At 50.2% G+C, this 23,776-nt stretch overlaps 2 protein-coding genes across 6 annotated transcripts; one reads left to right on the top strand and one right to left on the bottom strand.

The window, feature by feature from the left end:
- Positions 1–804: 804 nt before the first annotated feature.
- Aldh16a1 (aldehyde dehydrogenase 16 family, member A1) lies at positions 805–13,875 on the bottom strand. Of its 3 annotated transcripts, NM_001033706.1 has the most exons (17): positions 13,729–13,875; positions 8,603–8,705; positions 7,284–7,410; positions 6,585–6,763; positions 6,425–6,502; positions 6,104–6,285; positions 5,868–6,020; positions 5,323–5,508; positions 4,924–5,019; positions 4,598–4,734; positions 4,383–4,488; positions 4,136–4,266; positions 3,542–3,709; positions 3,188–3,389; positions 2,014–2,199; positions 1,679–1,801; positions 805–1,066 (listed from the first exon to the last, which is right to left on the bottom strand). In NM_001033706.1, the coding sequence occupies exons 1-17, from the start codon at positions 13,816–13,818 to the stop codon at positions 905–907; spliced, it is 2,409 nt and encodes an 802-aa protein (NP_001028878.1). In that variant the 5' UTR covers positions 13,819–13,875; the 3' UTR covers positions 805–904. The 3 variants fall into 3 exon arrangements, with proteins under 3 accessions (NP_001028878.1, XP_006229162.1, XP_038938129.1); XM_006229100.3 differs by lacking the exon at positions 8,603–8,705 and having other exon boundaries at positions 13,729–13,866; XM_039082201.2 differs by lacking the exons at positions 8,603–8,705; positions 13,729–13,875 and adding an exon at positions 8,288–8,577.
- On the top strand, positions 12,167–19,362 carry Pih1d1 (PIH1 domain containing 1). Of its 3 annotated transcripts, none has more exons than XM_063284179.1 (10): positions 12,167–13,532; positions 15,614–15,707; positions 16,058–16,124; positions 16,881–17,060; positions 17,736–17,797; positions 17,886–17,967; positions 18,255–18,384; positions 18,507–18,582; positions 18,935–19,078; positions 19,239–19,362. In XM_063284179.1, exons 1-10 carry the CDS (start codon positions 13,285–13,287, stop codon positions 19,278–19,280), a joined length of 1,125 nt encoding a protein of 374 aa, XP_063140249.1. In that variant the 5' UTR covers positions 12,167–13,284; the 3' UTR covers positions 19,281–19,362. The 3 variants fall into 3 exon arrangements, with proteins under 3 accessions (XP_063140249.1, XP_006229089.1, NP_001020039.1); XM_006229027.4 differs by lacking the exon at positions 12,167–13,532 and adding an exon at positions 13,743–13,877; NM_001024868.1 differs by lacking the exon at positions 12,167–13,532 and having other exon boundaries at positions 15,289–15,707.
- Positions 19,363–23,776: the final 4,414 nt, after the last annotated feature.

The raw sequence follows: 23,776 nt of genomic DNA on the forward strand, positions 1-23,776 counted from the left end.
TAAATAGATAAATCTAAAACCAACCAGGGCTGGAGAGATGGCTCAGTGGTTAAGAGCACCGACTGCTCTTCCCAAGGTCCTGAGTTCAAATCCCAGCAACCACATGATGGCTCACAACCATCTGAAATGAGTCTGATGCCCTCTTCTGGTGTGTCTGAAGATAGCGACAGTGTAATCATAATATATAATAAATAAATAAAATATTTAAAAAAAAAAATCTAAAACCAACCAAACAAACAAAAACCGCACCTTCTATCCCACAGGCAGACGTCGCGGGTTGGAAGCACCTGACGGTAAGCAGCATTCAGGTTGAGACACGAGGAACGGATGTGCAGATTAGCTGTTCCCTAAGGTGAAACAGACCAAAGAGGGGGAGAAAAAAGCAAAACCACAAACCTAAAACCCAAACTAAAGGCTAAATCCATGGAGATCTGCTGTGATGGCAAGACCTGATGAGTTTCGGCTCAAGGAAGCCAGGCCTTGCCTTGAAGCTGTGCCCTCAGAACCTGGCACAGCAGTGGTGGCCCCTGGCGTGGGCTGACATACTAGGGCTGTGCTAGGATATAGACCTAGTCAGAGAGGGGACTTACAGGAAGGGGTGGCCCTGTGGCCTACCCAATGCTGGAATCAAGTATAAAGGGGACAGACAGAGCCTTCCAGGGACTTCCCTCTACCTCCTCCTGACCCCAGAGTGCTGGACGGGGCTGAGTTCCCTTTATGCATTACATAAACAGTGCTCTCCCAGGGCTGCCTACCGGGCCACACAAGAAGCCACTGTTCCCACACCCTCAAATGTAGTCAAAGTCAATGTCACTCAGTTTATTTGAAGTCATGGGAAATCTGAGAGAAACGTTCCAAGCACTTGGTGTCCCTGGCATGAAAGATGGAGTGGGTGGCTTCGACCTCAGTCCCCCATTGGCAGCCACAGGGCCTTGGTTCGTGCTGCATGAAGACTCAGCTCCTGTTCTGACCCTTGGACTTCCACATCCCAGGCCCTTGGGAAGTCCCTGTTTACCCACACGGGCTTGAGGTTTCCTGCAGAGGCCCATTCCACAAACTGGGAGCCCTGGGATGGAGAGTACAAAATTAGTACTGCCAGTTGCCAAACAGCTGCTTCCTCAGCGACGAACACCTGTAAAAGAGCTAACAAGACCTGACAAGGCTGGGCATTTAGATCCTGGCCAACACTCCTTTTAGATGCAGAGGAAGTAGACCCAGTTCAAGGCTCTTGTCAATGGGGACTTCCCCTGCGCAACAATGGTTTAGGAGGGGAGAGCCTTGGAATGTTGCTAGGGTGCATACCTTAGCAATAGGTCTCCCAAAAACCACCCTGTCTTTGGGCAAGGGAGGCTTTAGGCACTTGAGCAGCAGTGATGCAGACCTTTAATCCCAGTACTTGGGAGGCAGAAGCAGGCAAATCTCTGTGAGTTCAAGACCAGCCTAGCTTACATAGTGAGTTCTAGAACAGGGGCTACACAGAGAAATCCTGTCTCGAAACACTGTGTCCCCCAAACCCCAATTGAAGACTCTTCCTTTGTCCTGAGCTTGTACAGGGTGGGTAGGGCCTCAACAGCTGTTGCTAAGGCATTCCTTCCTGTCAGGAACAGAGGTCTTTAGGGGATGAGGCCATGCTCCTAGCACAGAAGTCTGTTGGTGAAGGTTAAGTACCCTCAAGTACCTGGGCTGAACCAAAGTACCACATGGCCTGGACATCCTGATGTAAGGCCAGACAGCGGGTCAGATGGTCCCGATCTCCTGTCACTACGTTCACCAGGCCAGCAGGAAACAGAGCAGCTATATCCTAGGATGAGAGAGTGGGACACCCAGGGTTGAACATCAGTGGCCCTTGAAGAGTGGCCCTCGTGGGGCAGTAGCTGTAGGGGCTCATACAAGGAATAGGACTTAGATGGGATGCTGAAATTCAAGTTACCATGGTTACCCAGGAGGGAGGAGGCCAGCTGAGCTCTGGAAGACCCAGGAGCAGCAGGCAGGAGGGGAAGCAGGTGATTTTACCTGACAGGCTTCCAAGGCCAGCAGAGGACATGATCCACTAGGTACTAAGACCACAGCGTTGCCATGGGCCAGTGCAGGGGCTAGTAGTGACACAAAAGCCAGCATCGGCCACTCATCTGGGCACACCACAGCCAGCACTCCTAGTGGCTCTCGAAGCCGGAGCACAGGGCCTCTCAATCCTGTTACCTACAGGGACAGATGACAGACACATCAACAAGTTCCCAGAGGCCTCTCTATTGCCTGCCCCATTCTCCCACATCTGATATGTTTCTATTCCACAGTAGCTCCTATAAAGTGTGACCAGGGGATGCTCGTTCAGGGCCTAAAACTCTGGATTCCAATGCCCACTCATCAGCATGAGTTACTTAACCTCTCTGGGCCTCTGGGCCTTGAACCTGCCATTCTCCTGCCTCAGTCTTTGGAGTAGCTGAGATTTGGGCCTGTGCAATCAGTGTGTTTTGAGGTATTGCAGAGGGCTCCAACCATGCTAGGATGGGTAAGTGTTCTATCATTGAACCATATTCCAACACTTGCTTGTGTCTGGTTTGTTTTGAGACAGGGCTCCCTATGTAGCCCAGGCTGGCCTTGTACTCAGAGATCTGCTTGCCTCTGCCTCCTGAGTACAGGGATTAAACACAGGCGCCACCAAAACCCAGCTTGATTGATTGACTGATTGATCAATTGATTGAGTTTTGGATTTTCAACACTCTGGGCAGTCCTGGCTATCCCGGAAGTCACTTTGCAGACCAGGCTAGCATCAAATTCACATAGATCTACCTGCCTCTGCCTCTTGAGTACTGGGACTAAAGGCTTGATTTATTATTTAATTGTGTGTGTGTGTGTGTGTGTGTGTGTGTGTGTGTGTGTGGCACAGTTATGTGCACTTGTGAGTGTTAGAAGGAAGTGTGAGGTCTCTGGGAGCTAGAGTTACATGAGGTGGTAAGGCTTCTGGCCTGGGTGCTGAGGTCAAACCCATCCCCTGCAGGGCAGCTCCTTACTGCTGGGATGAAGGCCACCATGCTCAGCAATACCTTTGTTTTTTCAATGCAGGGTTTCACTGTGGTCAAGGCTGACCTTCGACTTGTGATTTTTCTGCCTCTGTTTTACAAATGTTGAGCCTGGGCTCTGGCTCTTGGCTGGGGACTGTCCTATCAGCTGCTTAGATCTGTCTCACCTGTAGTGTCTGGCCTTGGTCCTGAACCCGGGTGGCCCATGTCTGGAGTCGCCTCACACTCAGCTCCACTTCAGTCTCCGCAACCGTAGGCGCCGCTCCGTGCCTCTCTAGCTGTGCGGCCAGGACTTGCTTCCTCCGCTCCAGAGCAGCCGCCAGGGCCCACAGCAGGCTTGCTCGGGCCCTTGGAGACTGGGCTCCCCAGCTGTAGGCAAACAACGCAAGTTAGGGGTACAGCCTGACCTTAGCTATTCCCAGATGGCCACCTCTATCCACAGACTCAACCTAGGGCTCCAGTCCCAAGCTTACTCCCACCCTAGATACCCTTACCTCTGGGCTTCCATTTGACCCTCTTACCCAGGGGCAGCCTGATGAGCGGCCTCCACAGCACCTCGGATATCCTTGGCTCCACCCTCAGCTACATAGCTGGAGACTTTGCCCGAAGAATCTTTGATGGGCCTGGAGCTCTGGGTCCCAGGAGACTGGAAACGGCCCCTGACAAACAGCCCATAGGGAGGTGCTGGGCTGCAGAGTGGGGTAGGAGGAGGCTCTGAGTCCATGTAGGCCACTGGCAGGTCTACTACACTGGTTGGACCTCCCAGTTGCCAGGAACCTTCTGGACTCAAATTTCTATTCTCATGAGCGTCTAGGAGGATTCAAACACCTGCTGCCATGAGCCTCTGGAGGCTTCCGAATTTCTACCCCATGAGTTTCTGAGGTCATCTAAAACTCTTAACACTCTAAATTCCTATTTCTATGAGCATCTGGGTGCTCCCTGAATTCTTGCTTTGGGAAAAACTCAAGCCATTAAGTAGAACTGAGATTCTCTTTACACTTGGGGTTAGGATCCAGAAAGCTGCACTAAGAACCGAGACCCCGAGACTGGCTGTAACCTCCTCCTCCCTCGGCCCCTCCCTCTCACCCTTAGGCTGCCAGACCTCAACAGCTCACCTTGGCCCTGTTTCTGGCCCAGACGGCAGGCTGGAGGACACAGCAAGGCCAAATGTGTCATAGTTGAGACTCTCACAAAGGAAGGACTCCCGGTAAGGTGTTCCCAGGAGCTGTAGGTACTCATATAGGCCCTGTGAAAGGTGTGTGGTCACCAGGAGGCCAGGTAGTACTAGGTGAGGGGTACTAGGTGAGAGGTATTAGGTGAGGGTATGAGGTGTCAAGAGACAAAGAGGCGATGGGCACTCACATCTGGCCCTCCATGCCAGGAAGACCCACTCTCCTTGCAGCCACCTGTAGGCACCGCAGGGTCTCGGAGGCCATGAGCATTGATCCATACTGTGCCTACCTGGAGCCTAGGAGGCAGGAAAAGACACCAGGGGAGGGGATGGAAAGCTGGGTAAGGGGGAGGGAGACACCTGAGTGGGAGACAGGGCATAGGCAGGTGAGTAAGTACCAACTAACCCATAGCCCAGCTCCAGGGCCTGCCCTAGCCTCTCACTCCACACACTGGCGCTGCCTCCCCGGGGTGTTCCATTGGCCAGGGCCAGTGCCTCCTTGACTGTGCGGAAAGGTGAAGCCATAACCACAGGCCACGGCACCTAGGAAGGACAGGTGTTAGCTGGAGAGCAAGCCCTAGGGTCAATACTTTACTCATTTAGGAAGTCCTAGTATTTCCAGCCCCCGGTTGGTCACAGGGTCACTCAAACATTCTAAGGTATGGGGTGCTGCCCACAAGTTACTGAGGGTGGAAGGGTGGGGCAGGATGACTGTGGTCTCAGGGGCCTCACCTCAGCCTGGGCACATGGGGCTGCTGGAGGAAGACCAGAGACCAAGGTTGGAGAGAAGAAGGGGCTGTTGGAGGGCATATCACCAGCTTGGAATACCTGGGGAGGAGGGACATGGAGACAGATCAGATGCCTGTCTTCTCTAGACCCAGGGACACCACTCAGCCTCCTCCTGCAGGCTCAGGGGTCCAAGCCCCAGGCTCCCCCCTCAACCTGGACACGCAGAACCCTAGCCTCTTCCCTCAGACACTGAAGGCCAGACCCCAACTTTCTTCTGCAAACTGAGGAGGCAGGCTTTAGTCCTTCTCTCGGACCCAGGCATCTAGGGTCTGGGACCTTCTGACTCTGACATAGGAGCTAGCTAGTCAAAGTCTAAGACTCCATTGTGCAGTTGGGGCTCACCTGTCCACCCTGGCTTTGGGCCTCATCCACAAAGCTCTGGGCAAGGTCTCGGGCAGCAGCTCCTCGAGCCCCCATGTCCACAGCCCCATCCAGTCCTTTCCCGCTCCGTATCTGTGCCATCCTGGCCTGGAGTCGCTTCATAGCTTCATCCCATACAGATTCCTGGATGAGGAGCCTGAGTCCCCCCTGTTGGGAAAAGGCATCAAAAATGGTCAAAATCAGGGGCAATGAATATAAGAACAGGTTCCCACAGAGGCGTGGACCTCAGGGAGGAGGAGCAGCAGCAGGCAAGAGGTGCACTGCAGAAAATCCGTGACTTGCCCAGAATGGTGGCATATACCAAGAACCCCAGCAGGATTAGGAGTTCAAAGCTAGCCTGGGCTACATAGTGAGTTGGAAGCCAGCCTGGGCTATATAAGACCCTGTCCCAAATAATAAAAATGCCCAAAGACCAGAAAGTAAAAACAAGGTGGGAACAAACACCCATGTATTTGGAGAGATATGGTGGGCCCTGGACTTTGGGGACATGAGCATATAGATCTTACCAGGCTGCGGTCTGACCAGACAGCATCTACAACACCCTCCACAGCCGAGTCCACATCTGCTGAGTCTGTTAGCAGCAACAGGGACTCTGTGCCCAGGGCCAGGCCCAGTGTGGCTCCCCTGCCTGCTAGAGTCTGTCGTAGAGCACGTCCTTCCTGAGGGAACCCATGGGTTTCAGTTGTGACAGGAGCCTCTTGGCCCTTAGCTGTGCCCATCCCACTCCCATCCCCAAAGATACCTCCACAGCGCCACAGAAGGCCACCTTCTGCACTCCAGGTTGGGAGGCCAGGACAGGCCCCAGTGAGACAGGGCCACATACCACATTGAGGATCCCTGGGAAGGAGCCAAGCTCCCCTGCCAGCTGAGCCAGGAGGAGAGGTGTTGGGAAGGATGGGGGCACAAGGGCCACCACAGTGCAGCCTAGGGGAGGGGAACAACCAAGGAACCTTAAAGTCCAGCTCTCTTTCTTCAGATCTGAGTCCAGACCTCTACCCTCCTCCTCAGACCCCAACCATCCTCTGAGAAAAGACAGGGGGAGGCAACCACAGCCCTCACCTACCCATAGCCAAGGCAGGACAGACCCTCCACATCATGTCCAAGAATGAGAAAGAAGTCGGCAGGATGAGGCCAATGACTCCTACAAAGAATTCATAATGAGGGGAATGGACGGGTTGGTTTACTGGGTCAGGAGGGCTCTTTGAGGGCCTACAGGTTCTCACCCAAGGGCTCCCAGTCTGCCAGTGCGCTATCCTGCGCATGTGCCTGGAGGGCATGGTAGTGGAGCAGTTGCTGCGCCAGTGGTATATCCCCATCTCGAACTTCTCGAACAGCCCGCCCAGTGACCAGGGACTCCAGGGTCCACAGCAGGCGCTGGTGCTTCTGAATAACCTTGGCTAGCCTTTGGAGGATACAAGGAATTGGTCCATGCTCAGAGCAACCTGGACTATAATCCCCACAGACACTAGGGGCGGATCCATAATTTATCAGGGACAGCAGATACCAAAGCTGTATGGGAAATGTAGTTTAGGAGAGTGTCAAAACTCTGTGTGGATGCTGAGGAACGGTCCTGGTCACTAATTACCAGCCAGGACCAGAGGTAACTGGGGACTTGAATCTGAGTCTCTGATTCAATTGCATTGTGGGAAATGGGATCTTTATAGCTGACCCCATAGTCTGAGCAGGGAGCTCAGATTCTAATGAAGTGCTGAGAAACAGGGCTCTAAGATGTTCTGAAACCACCAGTCCCAGTGAACTGGGAGAAACAAGGGCTGTTCTGGCCACTGAAGCACCATATATATTCAGGTAACATGAACACTCAAAAGGCTCTTAGGAAGCGGAGTCACTGTTTCCAGTCTCCTGTGAATCCTGAGGGACAAGGCCCATCTCTTCCTCTGTGGACCTTGCCTGGGCTTCCTCACCGGGTTAGATGTTGGCCCCGAGCAGTTCCAGGGAGTTGGCTCCAGGTCTTGAATGTTATCCTTGCAGCCTCCACAGCTGCAGAGATGTCCTCGGCCTCTGCTTGCAGGCAGCTGGCCAGGTTTTCTCCTGCCAAGACAAGATGGGGGAAGTCTGTGTCAGAAGTTCCCTGTGCATCTCAGGCCTTCCTCTAGTCACTGGTCACTGCTCTGACCGAGCCCTGCAGACAGGAGTCAACTTTCTTTCCTTCTTTCTCTGATTTTTAAACCTTTTGTTTGTTTGTTTTGTTGATACAGGTTTTCTCTGTGTAGCCCTGGCTGTCCTGGAACTCTCCCTGTAGGCCAGGCTGGGCTCAAACTCAGGGATCTGTCTGTCTCTGCCTCCTGAACACATTAATGCTCAGCTATGGTTTGTTTTTTTTTTTTAATTTTTTTAAATTTTTTATTTATATGAGTATACTGTAACTGTTTTTAGACACCAGAAGAGGGCATCAGATCCCATTACAGATGGTTGTGAGCCACCATGTGGTTGCTGGGATTTGAACTCAGGACCTCTGGAAGAGCAGCCGGTGCTCTTAACCTCTGAGCCATCTCTCCAGCCCTCAGCTGTGTTTTTAAACTTTTATTTACTTAAAATTAGTTATGAGTGTTTTGCCTGTATGTATATATGCTTATATGGATGTATGCCTGTATGTGTGTGTGTGTATGTATTATGTATGTATGTATAGGAGTCAGAAGACATCAGATCATCTGGACCTGAAGTTACAGGTGGTTTTGAGCAGCCTGGTCCTGACATGGGTACTAGGTACTGAACAGTACTCACTTCTAACCACTGAGCTGTCTCTTCACCCCTTCCTCTCTTTTTAAAAGTGTCTCACTAGGGGTTGGGGATTTAGCTCAGTGGTAGAGCGCTTGCCTAGCAAGTGCAAGGCCCTGGGTTTGGTCCCCAGCTCCGAAAAAAAGAAAAAAGAAAAAAAAAAGTGTTTCACTATGAAGCCACGGCTGACCTGGAATTCACTCTTGTATTTCAGGCTGGCTTCAAACTCATGATCCTCCTGTTTCAGCCTCTGGATTGCTGGGATTAGAGGTCTGAGCCATTATACTAGACTTGAGGAAGGGAATTTAGTAAAGAGGGGCTTCAGAAGCCTTTTGGGGCACTAGGAACTATAATTACTGAGACAGTCATCAGGAGAAATGAGAACTCCCATCCCCACCACCATCAGTGGTTGTCCCTGCACTCAGGGGCTAGATATCAGGGATGGCATGGCTGACACCCTGAGAAAGGTCTTTGTTCCTCCTGAATGACTGGACTCTTTAAAAACCTGTGATGGGATCCTGGCAAGGCGCTGGATTCCTGTGTTCTGGCTTCAGCCACATCCCATTGACATAGTGGCCCAAGAGGCGATTGTGGGTGTCCAGCCAGGCCTGGAGGAAGAAAGAAGTTTGGAGAAGAGCAGATGAGGCAGCTGGGGCAGCTCAGCCCCTTGCTCTCCTTGAGGGGACGTTTGCACCCTTTGCCCTCAGCTCACTCTTCTCCTGGGTGCCTTTTGTTTTTGTTTTGGGCAGGGCCCTAAACTATCAAATTATACTTCCAGCCCACTTGTTTGTTTTACTGTGGTTAAAATGTTATCTGAAACTCATTACGTTAGTTGGACTGCTGCTACAGCCTATGCATGTATAGCCTGTTACAGGCCAGGACTCAGGACAGCATGGGCTACAATGGTAAGAACTTGGACTCTAATTTTTCTCTGTTTCTTTCTTTTTCAGACAGGATCAAATGTAATAATAGCCCAGGCTGGTTTAAACTCACTGTGGTGTCATGAATGAACTCCAGATCCTCCTGCATCCATCCACTGTGTGCACTGGTATGCCTGGCTTAAGTGTGAATATATATGTATATACACATATACACACCACACACACCTCACTTCCATCCTCACAGAAGTGACTTTGTCAGTTTTGTTTCTGTGGAAACATATTTGTCAGTGGTGTTTCTGTTTATTTTTTGGTGCTGGGGATGGAACCCAGGCCTTGAGCATGTTAGCCAAGAGCACCACTACTGCTTTGTTTATTATTAATAACACTAATATTATTATTATTTCCATTTTTCCATTTTTCCCTGTATCGCTGGCTGTTCTGGAACTAGCTCTTTAGACCTGGCTGGCCTCCTGCCTCTGCCTCCTGAGTGTGCGCCAACACTGCCAGGCTTAGCCAGGGGTTATAACTCTGCCTCTGGTAAACCACCCCCATGCCTGGGGAGAGGGAACAAATATGCATAAACAGACAGCATCGCCACTTTAGTTCCTCCTGTGACCTTGGCTTCAGCTTCCTCTCCAGGCACACATGCTGCTTTCTCTTCCTCCTTAGATTCCGCTGTTCTTAAATCCAACCTCTACTTTCCATTCTCAGATGCTTTCCCTTATCCTGACAACTGGCCTCTCATTCTTTGTTTACTTTTCTTCCTTAAAGCAAAATGGGCTCAGTGTGCACCACGTGCCTATAACTCCGACACTAGAGATGGAGAGGCAGGAGGATCACTACTGTAGCCAGTCTAGGCTACCTAGGGAGACTCCGTCTCAAAATAGTGCATGGTGGGGAAGTACGTCAGGCAGCAAAGCGATTTTTTTAAAATTTATTTTTCTATTTATATATAAGCACACTGTAGCTTCAGACACACCAGAAAGGGACATCAGATCTCATTACAGATGGTTGTGAGTCACCATGTGGTTGCTGGGATTTGAACTCAGGACCTCTGGAAGAGCAGTCAGTGCTCCTAACTGAGCCATCTCTCCAGGCCCAGCAAAGCAATTAATAAAAGAACCTGAGTTCAATCCCCAGGATCCAGGGGAGAAAAGTGGACCAAGGCACACGCATTTGTAATTTGTGTTAGGAAGGTAGAGGAGGAGGATCCTAGGAGTTCAAAGAACAGCCAGTTTGGCCTACATGAGGAATCCCAGCCCTTGAAAAGAAAGAAGGCTGGAGCAGAAGAGCGGCCTCGAAAGCTTCCCTGCGGACTCCTCACAGTTGATTTCTGACAGTTCGCAGCCACCTGCAACTCCAGCCCCGGGGATCTAACCCCTCTGCTGGCCTACCTGCTCACTCATAAGCATGCGCACATGCATACACACACATAATCATAAATAACAAAAAAGAAATCTTGGCTGGGGTGGGGCTGCACACCTTTCGTCTCAGCACTCGGGAGGCAGAGGCAAGAGAATTGCTTTTGAGTTCCAGTCAGACTATCTACACGGAGCATTCCAGGACAGCCAGGAAGGATTACATACAGAAACCCTGTCCCAAAGAGCAAAAGAAAAGGCAAGGGGCTTGAGAGATGGCTCAGTGGTTAAGAGCACTGACTGCTCTTCCAGAGGTCCTGAGTTCAAATCCAAGCAACCACATGGTGGCTTACAACCATCTATGAGATCTGATGCCACCTTCTGGTGTGTCTGAAGACAGCTACAACATACTCATCATATATATAAAATAAATATTTAAAATCTTAAAAAATAAAATAAAATCACTCAAAAAAAGAAAACCACATAAAAAAAGAAAAGAAAAACTGTCACTCAAATGTTCCAAACTGCAGCGTCCAAGAGGACAGAGCCAATTTTGGAAGTGGGGCCGTTGTGAACATGAGCTAGGAACTACACTCATGATTGACAGTTAATGCTAGGACAGTGTTAGTTATATAACGCAAACCTTATCTGTTAGAAATAAAGACGCAAACATTTATGGGAGCGTAGCACAACAGCTGGCATTTGTGTAAACTGCTCTTGAAGGGAAGAAGGAAGCGGCAGCAAACACTGGCCTGCATGTTAGTTGTCAGAGCTGAGTGATGGATGCATGGGAGTTCCTAACATCAGCTGCTGTGGAAAAGTTGGAAAACAAACTCCCACAAGAATGTCCACAGGGCCCTGGCAGCCACAGCAGCAGGAGTGGAGCGCCTATTGGACACCAAGAGCTTCAAATGTCCCCAAGTAGCCCAGACAATTGGTTCCAGATGAGTTTTGTCAGGCAACTGGAGCCAAAAGCTTGCCAAACTTTGGAATTTTATTTTCAAGAGAAATTAGTATCCAGGATGTTTAGATGGAATTAATTGTACAATAAATGACATTTCCAAAAACAAAGCCCACGCCAAAGAAAACATGTTTTCTGGTTGATGAGCTGCCCATAGATGATAAACCTGAGACCTTTGGAGGAGTAATGGGGGCAACTGATGGGGGCGCACAGAACCCAAGGCATGGTGACAGGCCTGGCTCCTTCTCTCATTTTTTGAGACTGCTTAGCTGATTTGGAACTCTAACTCTCTTGCTCTGGCCTTCCAAATGCTGGGATTACCAGTTTGTCCACCATATCTAAACTTCTTTAAGCTGTGTGTACTGTGAGCAAAATTATTCCCCTCATCAGCCTTGTGCTCTGTCCCTAAAATAACAAAAATAATCCCCTCTTTGCTGTTCTAAGGATTAAGTAAAATCGTGCACAGCAGAGGTTGGCGCAGTCCATCCATCCATCCATCCATCCATCCATCCATCCATCCTTCTGCCTATTATTGTTGCTTCTGGGCACACCACCTCTAACCAGCTTCCAGCTGGGGTCTCTGAATTGTCCCAAATCCTCTCCCATGCATCTGTAGTTTTAGTCCCTCTAATAGTTCAGTACCTCTTAACTGACATCTCCCTGGTTGGAGTCTCCACTGCAACTATTTGTCCAGGAGCATAAAGCCCAAGCAACACTAGGCTCCATCTCATCACAGCATCCATGTCAACGGATTCCTGGTGTCTATCTCTCCCTGGACTCTCCATGCAGGAACACTACTCAGCCTGAAAACCAGCTACCAGGGTTGGGAGCCTACTCTTCTTCTTTTTTTAAAGATTTGTTAGTTTTTTTTTTTTTTTATGTATGTGAGTACACTGTTGCTCTCTTCAAAGACACCAGAAGAGGGCATTGGATTGCATTGCAGATGGTCATGAGCCACCATGTGGGTGCTGGGATTTGAACTCAGGACCTCTGGAAGAGCAGTCAGTGCTCTTAACCGATGAGCCATCTCTCCAGTCCAGGAGCCTACTCTTAACCAGCATCTTGGTGACATCTTTTGATCTTGATGAATCAGTCTGACTCTCTTAGGCTTGAAAGTCTCTTACAGGATAGACTAACTAGTTCTTTCCTGTTTATGATTAAACCTCTGTTTCTCAAGGATTGGGCTATGCCCCACCTGTAACCTTAAGTACAAATGATTCTGTACTGCCTGTTCCAGGAAACCTCAACCATGTCTTGGTTTTAAAAGGATATTACAATCATTTTGCAGCCCTGCCTTTGTTTCAAAAGGTTGTTAGGCTACCATTTTAGGAACACCTTGCAATATCGTCCTTGCTTCAGGAGGTCAATAATATGCTTATATTTTGCTCCTGTAACCCCAACTATTTTGCTGGCCAAATCCACCATTTATATCCCCAAGGCATAAAAACCTTGTCTTCCTCACATCCAGTACTGACTTCTAGAACTCAAACTTATTGGGGAGGTAGCTTGTGTACTCAGATTAAAAAAGCTTGCGTAATTACTAGTTTTAATTACTTTGGCCATGATGATTTGGGGTCAGTGGTCTTTCTCCTTGTACCTTTGGGATTAACACTCTAAACTTTAGAGTGCTGTCCTTCCAAAGGTGGAGCCCTCCGTAGTTCGAGGACTCCTCTTAGAGTCTAAAGACTTTCCAACTTCCTTAATACCCTGCCTGGATGCTGGGAAGAATTTCTGGGACCATGGGCATTCTGATTGGCCCTTGGTTTGAAAGAAAATCCCAGGAACCCTAATAAATTCCCCTAGGACTGCAAGAAGGTTCTGGAACCCTAAGTCAGGAGGCTCTTCTAAAGGAATAATAGAAATGAAATACGAAAATAGAAAAATCTCCCAAAGAAACCCATTAAACTTGGGGGAAGGAGGGGAAGAGACAGGAGTTGACAGAGAGGAAGAATGAGAATCTAATGGGCCAGGAGGATCAAGAGAACTCATGACCTTCAAAGGAGCGGGGGATCACAAGAGCACCATAAGGATATTCGGAGAGGGGCAGCAGTCACGGGAAGTTTTGAACGAACTTGGGAGTTCTGCAAGTTCTTCTGAGCCTCCAAAGTGCCAGGGGCTGAAAGGAACCACGGTCCAGCAAGGAGAAGTCTCACGAGAACCACGGGAGATATGGGGCTTTAGTGACCACCCTTTCCTGAAGGGTTCTGGAAAAACACTACAGCGGGGTTCAGGACCGTAAGTAAGAACCCCGAGGAGGGTCATCAAGGCCCAAGGCCAGTCGCCTAGGCCAGGCTTCCAAACCTTAGCGGGAATCACGCGCGCCCAGGGGGCGGGGCTGCCGAGAATGCCGCAGGGGATGACGGGAGCCCGTGCGCCTAAAGCGGCCCAGAGGATTTAGGGACTAGGCAGCCGCCACAGGGCAAGCCCTCACCAGTGCGCATGCGTGGCTCTCCGGCACCGGTCCGTACTCCAGCGTCGTGAAAATCTCACGGGTAGAGGGCTGTATACGCGTAGCCGCCATCTCTCGCCGAACGCCTTCCGCGAAGGACTGCTGAACGTTCTACCTAGAGGAACTTGGAGGTCCGAAGGGCGGCACCGCCCACTCCAATCATTGGGGCGGGGTCAACAGTAGGGCTAAGCAGCGAACTATAGGATGTGACCCGCCTACTTTAGAGTCACAGGATGCCGGCTGCGGACGCTGGGAAATGTAGTTTCAGAGAGAACAGACATGGGTGGGGTCCCGCATTAGCAGAAGGGCTTCGGCTATTGTAACTTTGACTATTTAAAAAGAATAGTTTTTGGTTTTATTTTATCTTTTTGAGACAGGGTGTCCCTGTGAAGCTCTGGAGGTCCTGGAGCTAACTATGTAGACCTGGCTGGCTTTAACTCACAGAGATCCACCTAACTCTGCCTACTGAGTGCTGGTATTAAAGGCGTGTGCCAGCACACCGGCTAAAAATATTATCTTTCTTTGGGTGTTTTCCCTGAGGTTCTTTGCGCTGTGTGTCTGCAGTGCCTATGTAGGCCAGAAGAGCGAGCCCAGTGGCAGTTGGGAGCGACCATGTGGGTATTAGGAGCTTAACCCCACACTTCTCCAAAAACAACATGTGTTCTTAATTGCTGAGCCTTCTCTCTCACGCCCTAATGTTTCTCTTTCTTGAAAAGAAGCAAACAAAGATTACTTTTAGTGCGTGAGTATTTTGCTTGCATGTCTGTACAACACGTACATGCAGTATCCCAGGAGGCCAGAAGAGGGCGACGGATCTCCTAGAACTGGAATTACAGGATTGTTAATCGCAATTTGAGTGTTGGGAATCGAACTCTCGTCTTCTGGAAGAGCAGTCAGCTCTCAGCCGTTGAACTATCTCTCTAGCTTCCTCTGACTCCATAATTTTTTTAAAAGATTTATTTATTTAATGTATATATGAGTACACTGTAGCTGTCTTCAGACACACCAGAAGAGGGCATCGGATTCCATTACAGATGGTTGTGAGCCACCATGTGGTTGCTGGGAATTCAGGACCTCTAGAAGAGCAGTCAGTGCTCTTAACCACTGAGCCGTCTCTCCAGCCCCATAATTTTTTTATAAACAAAAAATTATTCATTTTGTTCAAAAAGGGCGGATAACACCATTGAGACTAACAGTGTGTGTCGGACCCAGAGCCTAACACATGATAGACAAGAGCAGGAGACACTAAAGCTTTCAAAGTAGCAGTCCTCTCTGCACTGTAACGCCTGCAGTGAGGGAAGGGCGGAAATGTAGGTTTAATTCAGGAAGTGTGTCATTTCGCGGGCTTGCTCAGTCCTTACTTTTGATTGGTTGGTTAGGAGGGCGTGGTTTCAGCTCTTTAATACAAGTGGTTCGTGTGGGTGCCTGCTTTGGATGATAGGGCGCTGAGGTGGGTTTAACGGTGGCTACTTCAGTTCCTTGGTTATACAGACGCCGGAAGTGTAGCTTTCAATTACGCATCGGCCCAACAGGACCGATCAAGAGACCTAACCTACTTGAGGACGGATTTCATAATGAAATCGTAGATCATTCTCAGGGCAGATTTTAGTATTCTGGGTGGAGTACTTTGTGTACTCGACTGGTAGTGGTGCACGCCTGTAATCCCAGTACTTTGGAGGCATCTCTGTGGATTCGAGGCCAGCCTGGTCTGCAAAACATTTCAGGTCAGCCAGGAAGGACTACACAAAGAAATCCTATATCGAAAAAACACACAAACAAAAAGAATCAACTGTGACCTTACAGTAAACTGGTTTCGTTTATCTGGGAAAAGTTCTCCACGTTTTGGACGCCTAGGACTTTTTCCTAGGGCCATGGCGGACTCGAAGTTACTAGCACCAGAGCTAAGCGACGCGGAGTCGATGGGCGAAGAGACAGTGCGGTTTCAGGAGTTGCTGCTGAAGGTGCGGGCTGACTGGTGGGAACCTGGCTATTTATGGCTATTTAAGGATCGATCTATTATTATTTGGCACGCAGAGGCTTCAGTTCCCAGAATGCCCTATGGCATCAAGGAGACCTATGGGAATTGTAGTTGTTTGGCTCGAGGTTTCCTAGATTTTAAAAGAAAGGAGTTGGGGTGATCTTGGGAGTTCTTATAAAGATAAAAGGGGGCCTAGGCTGTATAATACCCTATGTGATCCCGAGCTATCACATATGAGTTGTCCTATAGACGTTTGAGAAGCAGATGAGGGGATTTGACTTTGCAGACTCATCCTGATGGTTGTTTACCTCACCCCCACCCCCTACCCACCAGGCTTCCAAAGAGCTCCAGCAAGCCCAGACAGCCAGGCCAGAATCTACACAGATCCAGCCCAAGCCTGGTGAGAAATAAATTTAGATAGAAATGTCTGTGTCTAGATAAATAGGTAGGTAGGTAGGTAGGTAGGTAGGTAGGTAGGTAGGTAGGTAGATAGGTAGATGGGTGGGTGGATGGATGGATAGATAGATAGATAGATAGATAGATAGATAGATAGTAGACAGAAAGATAGGATGATAGGAAGAAAGAAAGAATATCCCGGGGAGGATGGGAGACCCTGACAAAGGGTCAGTAGAAACTGGAGGCAGGAGACACAGAGGATGAAGGTGCCAGATCATAACTGGGGACAAAGGCCTAGAAGTAGTTATGTGAATGGACAGGCAGGAAGATTACCAACAAATACTGGATGGAAGACAGCAGAGTGGGAAGTGGAAATTCAAAGTAAGAAAGAGTCAGGTGCCTGAGAGAAGCAGAGAGGAAGAGGAAGATGGAAGGCAGAGCTCAAAGTGTGAAAGCAGGGCCCTACTGACAGGTAACGGTGCTTGTCACTAAGCCTGGTGACCTGAGAGAACTGACTGTGAGTGTTGTCCTCTGACCATCCAGTCATGGCGTACTTGCACACACATGCACACATGCAAGCTAGGTGCATGCACTTAAAAGAGGGAGAGAAAGGAGTGCCTGTGATCTACAGAGGCAGAAATATCCCAAGTCTGGGGCCAGCCTGAGTATTGAGTGAGAGACCTTGTCTCAAAAAAGGGAGAGGGTGGGTGAGAACGGGACAACTCAGGGACAGATGGCCAAGATAACTGTACTCGTGCAGGTTTCTGCATAAAGACCAACTCATCGGAAGGAAAGGTTTTCATCAACATCTGCCACTCTCCCTCCATCCCTCCCCCGGTGGACGTGACTGAGGACGAACTGCTTCAGATGCTGGAGGAGGACCAAGCTGGCTTCCGAATCCCCATGAGCCTGGGAGAACCACATGCTGAGCTGGATGCAAGTCAGTGCCCTCAGAAGACACCAAGTCTGTTCCCCCAACATTGTTTTCCTCAGGAGCTTTCAGTCAGCACTGGGAGGAAGAGGGGTCCAAACGTAATTCTAGTGAGAGTGATTCAGGACTGCCCTGGGCTCGTCACTGAGGTTGAAGGTGTCAGAGGGTTGTGTGGAAGAGTACCAGTCTGATTTGAAGAGTTACTCAGGCAAAGAAGAGAGGGTCGTAGGCAGATGACAAGTGACCTGGGCATGAGCTCACTCTCTTAATCTTAGCTCTTAGGATGCTGAGGCAGGAGAATTGCTGAGAGCTAGAGGCCAGCCTAGGCTACATAGAAAGATGGCCCATGTGTGGAGGATACAGTGATTTAGTTGATGGACTAAGGATCAGGACAGACTGGTGTATGGACAATGGGAGGGCTCTAGAGTAGAAGTGGACATTCCTTAGGGTGGCATAGAGTGAGGGGAACCTTGGAGCTGTTGGGGAGGGGCAGTACCTGCCTCATTGGTGCAGTCTGCAATCTGGGTATGAGCCTAGAAGCCAAGAAGAACCTTGTCTGAGTTGGCCAGAAAGTGTATGCTGCCTCTCACTTTCTGTGTCTTGAGTCTCTGGTCCTTGGGTAAGTTTTCCTTATGGGTATTCCATGGAGGTTATGGGGACCTCATTCCCTCTCTGTCTCCACAGAAGGCCAGGGCTGTACTGCCTATGACGTCGCTGTCAATAGCAACTTCTACCTGAGGATGCAGGTGGGGTGTGTGGCAGGGATGAGCCCTGGGCAGTGTGCTCCCTCCAGCCCCTCCCGAGCCGTCATGTCTCCTCTTCCTCTCACCTCAGAACAGTGATTTCCTGAGGGAACTAGTGGTCACCATTGCCAGGGAGGGCCTTGAAGACAAGTATGGCCTACAACTAAACCCCGGTGAGGAGCAAGAGGCTTGGGTGCCTCACTTGGGAGAGGTGAATCAGTGTGTCAAGTGGTTCCTCCACTAGCTTTCAGGAGGGGTGAAGCCTCTTAGAATAAGGGTGGAGCCAAGATGGTTCAAGGCCAAGAGCCTATAGCGTGTGCCTAGGGGAGTTTCTTGGTGCATTCCCCAGGAAGGGTGGGGCTCAGGTAGGTGGGGCCCCCTAGAATCAAGCTTGCTATGGTGAGGGGAGCACCACCTGAGGTGAGCACTACCTTAGTGATCTTTGACTCTGCACTGTCAGAATGGCGCATGCTGAAGTACCGGTCTTTCCTGGGCTCCATCTCACAGCAGAGCATCCGTTCCCAGCAGCGCCCTCGGATCCAGGAGCTGGGGACCCTGGATACCCATGACTCACTCGGAACCCGGCATGGGTGAGCCGCTGTGTACATCTGGGCACATCTGGGTTGGTTACTGTCCTGGGACTGAATAGCGGAGAAAGGGACTGTAAGCCAAGTAGAGGACCACCCTTAGTCTGCCCTTGTTCCCCCTGCAGCCCAGAGCGGCCTCACCTGAACCTCTGGTTGGAAGCCCCTGACCTCCTCTTGGCTGAAGTTGACCTTCCTAAACTGGTGAGTGCAGGCTTTTTAGTCAGGGTAAAGAGCTCGTGGACACCCTGTGGCTGAGGCAAGAGGTCTAGGGGCCAAACTCCTGGGTCTGAAGGAAGACTCTGGGGCCTGGACTCCTGGTCTGGCTTATATCTCTCAAGGCAGTGATGCAGTTGCCTCTTTTGGCCCAGAAAACCGACAGCTGCAGCTGCTGCTATCCTGGGTTTGCTCCGTGAGACTTAGAATTATTGTCCTTTGGGGTTTTTTTTCCCCATTATTTTGGTGCTGGGAGTGAAGCCACAACCATGCATGCTAGAACCTTGTGGACATAGCTTCCCAGTGTAGGGGGTGTGGGCTGACTGTACCTTATCACCAGGATGGAGCCCAGGGGCTGGCACTGGAGATAGGAGAGAACCGCCTGGTGGTGGGAGGCCCCCAGCAACTGTATCACCTTGATGCCTGCATCCCCCTGCGGATCAACAGTGAGGCAAGCAGGGCTGCTTTTCACCACAGGAGAAAGGTACCTGGAGGGGCTTCAGGAAGTGCTGGAGTGTAGGGATCTGGACCCCTGGGTGTGGGAGGAGGTGTGGACCTAAAGTCCTGGGCTTTGGGGGAGGAGGGAGGAGAGCCAGCATCTGGAGCTCTGGGGTCCTGAGTCTTCATTCCCTCTTCTTTCTCAGCAACTGATGGTGTCCATGCCCCTCCTGTCAGCGTCCTCTTGACCAGAGTGCCCTGCATTTCCAAATGTGGAGAAGATACTGGTGTCTTCTCTCAGTGAAATAAACAGGTTTCCAGTTTTCTCCAGCTTTAGATAGTGATTCATGGACGGGGAAGGGAAGAGAACACTGCTCCGACTCAGTGTCACCAAAGTCTCTGTCTCTTTCTCAAGGCCTGGCCTCCTGAGCAGTGTGGCTCCTGTCTTTACTGTCTCCCCTGGACTCCAGAGCTGCCCCTACTTCTCTCCTATCCCATTTCATTATCCCGACGAGAACATGGAGGCTTCCAGGCTCACCCTGGCTCCTCCCTCCTACACAAGACTCTTCCCTCACTGGCATCCAGCAGTCTACAGAATAATAACACCGACTCTTGCTTCTCCTAGTTCTAGTGCCGTCTTCTCCAGAATGTCCTGTGGGAAGTTCTTAAATGGCCATCCCTGGTACAGTGGGTGCTCTCTTGGGACTGGGGCTTGTGCTGTCTGACCTCTAAGCAGTGAAACTCAAGCAGTGTCTGTAGACTCTCCTGCCTCATCCTCTGTCAACTGTCCATTCTTGGTGTCCAGCTTCATATCACAGGCACCCCCAAGTTGAGGTCCCTAATCCCCAAGCCTCACTCCCTCCTGCCTCAGCATGTCCCCTTTTTAGGACACTCCCATTCTACCCCAATGTCCTTTCCCCCGAGGGGTGCTGGTGCTGTGCATGTAACCCAGGGTTGCCAATGCCAAGTGTATTCTGGGTAGGCAGTGGTGGCACTCGCCTTTAATCCCAGCACTCAAGGGACGGGGCAGGCAGATAGTCGAGATTGTGGTCAGCCTGGTCTGCAGAGTGAGTTCCAGGACAGCCAGGGCTACACGGAGAAACCCTGTCTCAAACATCCAAACCAAACCAAACGAGCAAGCTAGGCATACATTTGTTGTACCACTGACCTACACCTCAGGGCACCCCCATCTGTTCTTTTATTTGTTTGTTTGAAAAGAGGTCTCTTGTTGCCCAGGCTGATTTGAAACCTCTCATGAAATAGGATTTGCATTTATAATCCTCCTGCCTCCCCTAAAGTATTGGGATTTCAGGTTTGCCCTATGCTGGTTTATATAGTTGGGGACCAAACCCAGAATGTCATTTATGCTATGTAAGTACGCCCCAAGCTGAGGCCCTTCCCAGCCACCACCCTGTACTGTAATATATACTGTATTGATAAGTTGTCAGGTGCTGTTTGTACATTTATGAATATATGTGCACTATTTGTGTGGTTGGTTGCTATAGCGATCACAAGGTGTTGAATCCCAGAACTGGAGTTACCATGTGGGTGCTGGGAACTGATCCTGGAACTTCTGTGAGAGCAACAAGAATTCTTAACCACAGAGCCATCTCTCCAGTGCCCAAAGCCACAACCTTGTCTCAGACTCAAGCACACTTGTTTCAGACTCTCTGTCTTGGGTCAGGCTGGCTCCCTGACCCTGCCGAGGGAAGAAGGAGAATATAAACAGTTAATGATATTAAAACCGTTGACCTGGGGATCCAGATGTGGTGGTAAAGCCACTTGCTGCTGGGTCTGATGCCTATTCCGGGAACTCATATGGGAGAGAACAAACGTCAAAAGTTATATATATGCGCACACACACACACACACACACACACACACACACACACACACACACATATATGAGAGAGAGAGAGAGAGAGAGAGAGAGAGAGAGAGAGGTTTAGCTACTGCATGGTATGTCCCAAATATATATGTAATTTTTAGGATTATTTTCTCGAGATAAGGTTTTTCTGTGTAGCTCTGGTTTTCCTGGTCCTGTAAAGCAGGCTGGCCTCAAATTCAGAGATCCACATGTTTCTGCCTCCCAAGTGCTGGGATTAAAAGCATGTGCCACGGGCTAGAGAGATGGCTCAGTGGTTAAGAGCACTGACTGTTCTTCCAGAGGTCTTGAGTTCAAGTCTCACCAACCACAATGGTGGCTGACAACCCTCTGTGATGAGATCTGATGCCCTCTTCTGGTGTGTCTGAAGACAGTTACAGTGTACTTATATATAATAAATTAAAAAAGAAAAGCACGCGCCACTACTCGTGGCTTATGTGTAATTTTTAAAGATTAAGCACAAAAGCCTGGCATGGTGGCTTAATCTGGGCATTTGATCTCTGTGGGTTTAAGGCCAGCTGGTCTAGAGTGAATTCCACGACAGGTAGGACTATGTAGAGAAGACCCTGCTTAAAAAGTGAAATTAAATAAATAATCCAAGATTGAAAACATTGCCACATAACTGCTGAGAAAAGTCGATAAAGTCAGAGGATGCCTGTTCAGTGGCCAGACATGGTGAGTATGCCTGCTATAACATTCTCGGGAGGCTGAGGCAGGAGTTAAGTTCCACGATAAGTCTGTACAACAGCCAGATTTGTCTATCCTGCTCCAGCGTGCGAGCAAGCAAACTGGCGAGCCCTGTCCACGTGAGGGCGCAAGGAAGCCTTGGACTCTAAGGCTTCTTAGCTAAAATTATATCTCTTAGAACAGGCAAATAGAAACGTGGGGTGATGGGAGTGGGGTGGGGTTGGGAAGGGCCGGACTGACTTCCAAGCGCAAAGGCCACTGGGGCTTGTAGTCCAGACTGAGGGCCTCCCTGGGCAACCTAAGGTCTGGTTTCCAGGTCCTGAAAAGGCTTGAAGACTGGGTGCGTTCTTCCGTTCTCCGTCGCCATGGTGATGGTGCGGGCGACGGCCCGGGATTTGGCAGCGGCAGGGCCCCCTTCCCACTCCCTCCTCCTCACCATCTGCTCCTCCCTCACACCTGGCCGCGAGCCGCGGACGCCTCCTCCGCACGCAGTCCCGGGCTCCACGGCCACCAGGTGGCGCGTCTGCGCGGCTCAGCCTGCTGCCCTCCTCCCCGGGGACGTGTCAATCAGAGACAGAACTGAGACCCTCAGCGACCGCCCGCCGCTCGATCGACTTCGCTGGTCCTCTCCTGAGTCGCATCATGAAAATTTAATCCCAAATGCATTTGTAGCCTGACACGGGGAGAGGGAGGGTGGCGAAACCAACACCCTGCTAAGGCCTAGAACTTGAGGTGCACTAGGAGAAGCGTTGGCTTGGCGCGCTTCAGAGCCACTTTACAGTTGGGGTTACCCCCCAAGGGATGGGAGTGGAGTTTACCGGTGGAGAGGACTTAGTGGGCGGAGACAGATCGTGGAGCCCGAGTGGAAGTCACCGCTGGGACACACTTGGAGGAAGGAGCCAAACTCAAGGGGAGGAGTCAGATTCCAGAAGGCAGAGACAGAACATAGACAGCAAGTATGCAGGAGTAGGGGGACATATTTGGGGGCGGGGACAGAGCTCAGAGGGAGGAGACATGACTCAGTTGATGGGACCCAGACTCTAAAGAGCATCATAGAGTCTAGGGAACCCGACGTATTCTAGGGAAGTGCGGAGGAAACTGTGGGGCACGAAGGGCAGTAATGGCGTAATGACAAGCCTATTGTATCTAGTAGAGTTCAAAAGGATGAAAGGAGACGGAGTTGAAACTCAGGGAGAGAAAGATGGGGTGCAGATAAAAAAAGTAGAACTCAAGGGGAAAAGTGGAATACGAAAAGCGAGAAAGTCAATCCACCCGCACAGCGGGCAACCCCAGCTCCTCAGGAGGCTGCAGCAAGATCAAAAAGGGCAACCTGAACTACAGAGCGAGAACTGGGATTGTAGTTCGGTGGACTTGCCTAGCATGTGTGGGGCTCTGGGTCCCATTCCTAGTATGGCCAAAAAAAGAAAAAGGGGCCGGAGAAATGGCTCAGCAGTAATAGGCTGCTCTTCCAGAGGAACTGCGTTCAGTTCCAAAGACGTAGATGGCGGCTCACAGCTCCAGTTGCAGGGGATCTCGTGCCATCTCCATGCTTCCAATGCCACTAGGCATACAAATAGTACACCGATATATAATAATATAATATGCCAGCAAAACACGCATACCTAAATTAAACTTTAAAAAAAATAACCTTTTTCTCTTTTTTGGAGACAGTTTCTCTGTGTAGCAGTGGCAATCCTGGAAGTCGCTGTATAGACCAGCCTGGCTTTGAATTCACACAGATCCGCTTGCTTGCCTCCCAAATGCTAGAATTAAAGACGTGCAGCACTCAAAAAAAATTTTTTTTGAGAGAGAGAGAGAGAGAGAGAGAGAGAGAGAGAGAGAGAGAGAGAGAGAGAGAGAGAGAGAGAGAGAAAGCCAAAGGTCTGATGGGAAGGAGAGACTCAAAGGGCTTGGAACCTGCAGACTATTTGGGGAGTGTTTTATAGTGGGGAACGAGGCAAACTCAGAGTTCAATCCCAGGGACGTGGTCTTGAAATGGACAGGTGGAGGCTCTAGGATGGGAGAGCTGAGGGAGAGAGGGTCTAGCCTGCAAACCAAGTGACATAAGGACTGGTCTAGCATCTCCAGGTAGCCTTTTGGAAGGAGAGGGCGGGTCCTTCTTACAAGGGGTGGGGCCTCGTTGGGTGGGCGTGGATGCCCCGCCCCGCCCCG

This window comes from Rattus norvegicus, chromosome 1, assembly GCF_036323735.1.
Source record: "Rattus norvegicus strain BN/NHsdMcwi chromosome 1, GRCr8, whole genome shotgun sequence".
Taxonomy (NCBI): Eukaryota; Metazoa; Chordata; class Mammalia; order Rodentia; family Muridae; genus Rattus; species Rattus norvegicus.

Coding starts and splice junctions, on each gene's coding strand:
- Pih1d1 (XM_063284179.1), top strand. CDS start 13,285: ATGACCTTCAAAGGAGCGGGGGATCACAAGAGCACCATAAGGATATTC. Junction 16,125..16,880: donor ACAGATCCAGCCCAAGCCTG/GTGAGAAATAAA, acceptor GTACTCGTGCAG/GTTTCTGCATAAAGACCAAC. Junction 18,385..18,506: donor TCACTCGGAACCCGGCATGG/GTGAGCCGCTGT, acceptor TTCCCCCTGCAG/CCCAGAGCGGCCTCACCTGA.
- Aldh16a1 (NM_001033706.1), bottom strand. CDS start 13,818: ATGGCGGCTACGCGTATACAGCCCTCTACCCGTGAGATTTTCACGACG. Junction 6,764..7,283: donor CGGGGCCAACATCTAACCCG/GTGAGGAAGCCC, acceptor TATCCTCCAAAG/GCTAGCCAAGGTTATTCAGA. Junction 2,200..3,187: donor ACCAAGGCCAGACACTACAG/GTGAGACAGATC, acceptor CTGTCCCTGTAG/GTAACAGGATTGAGAGGCCC.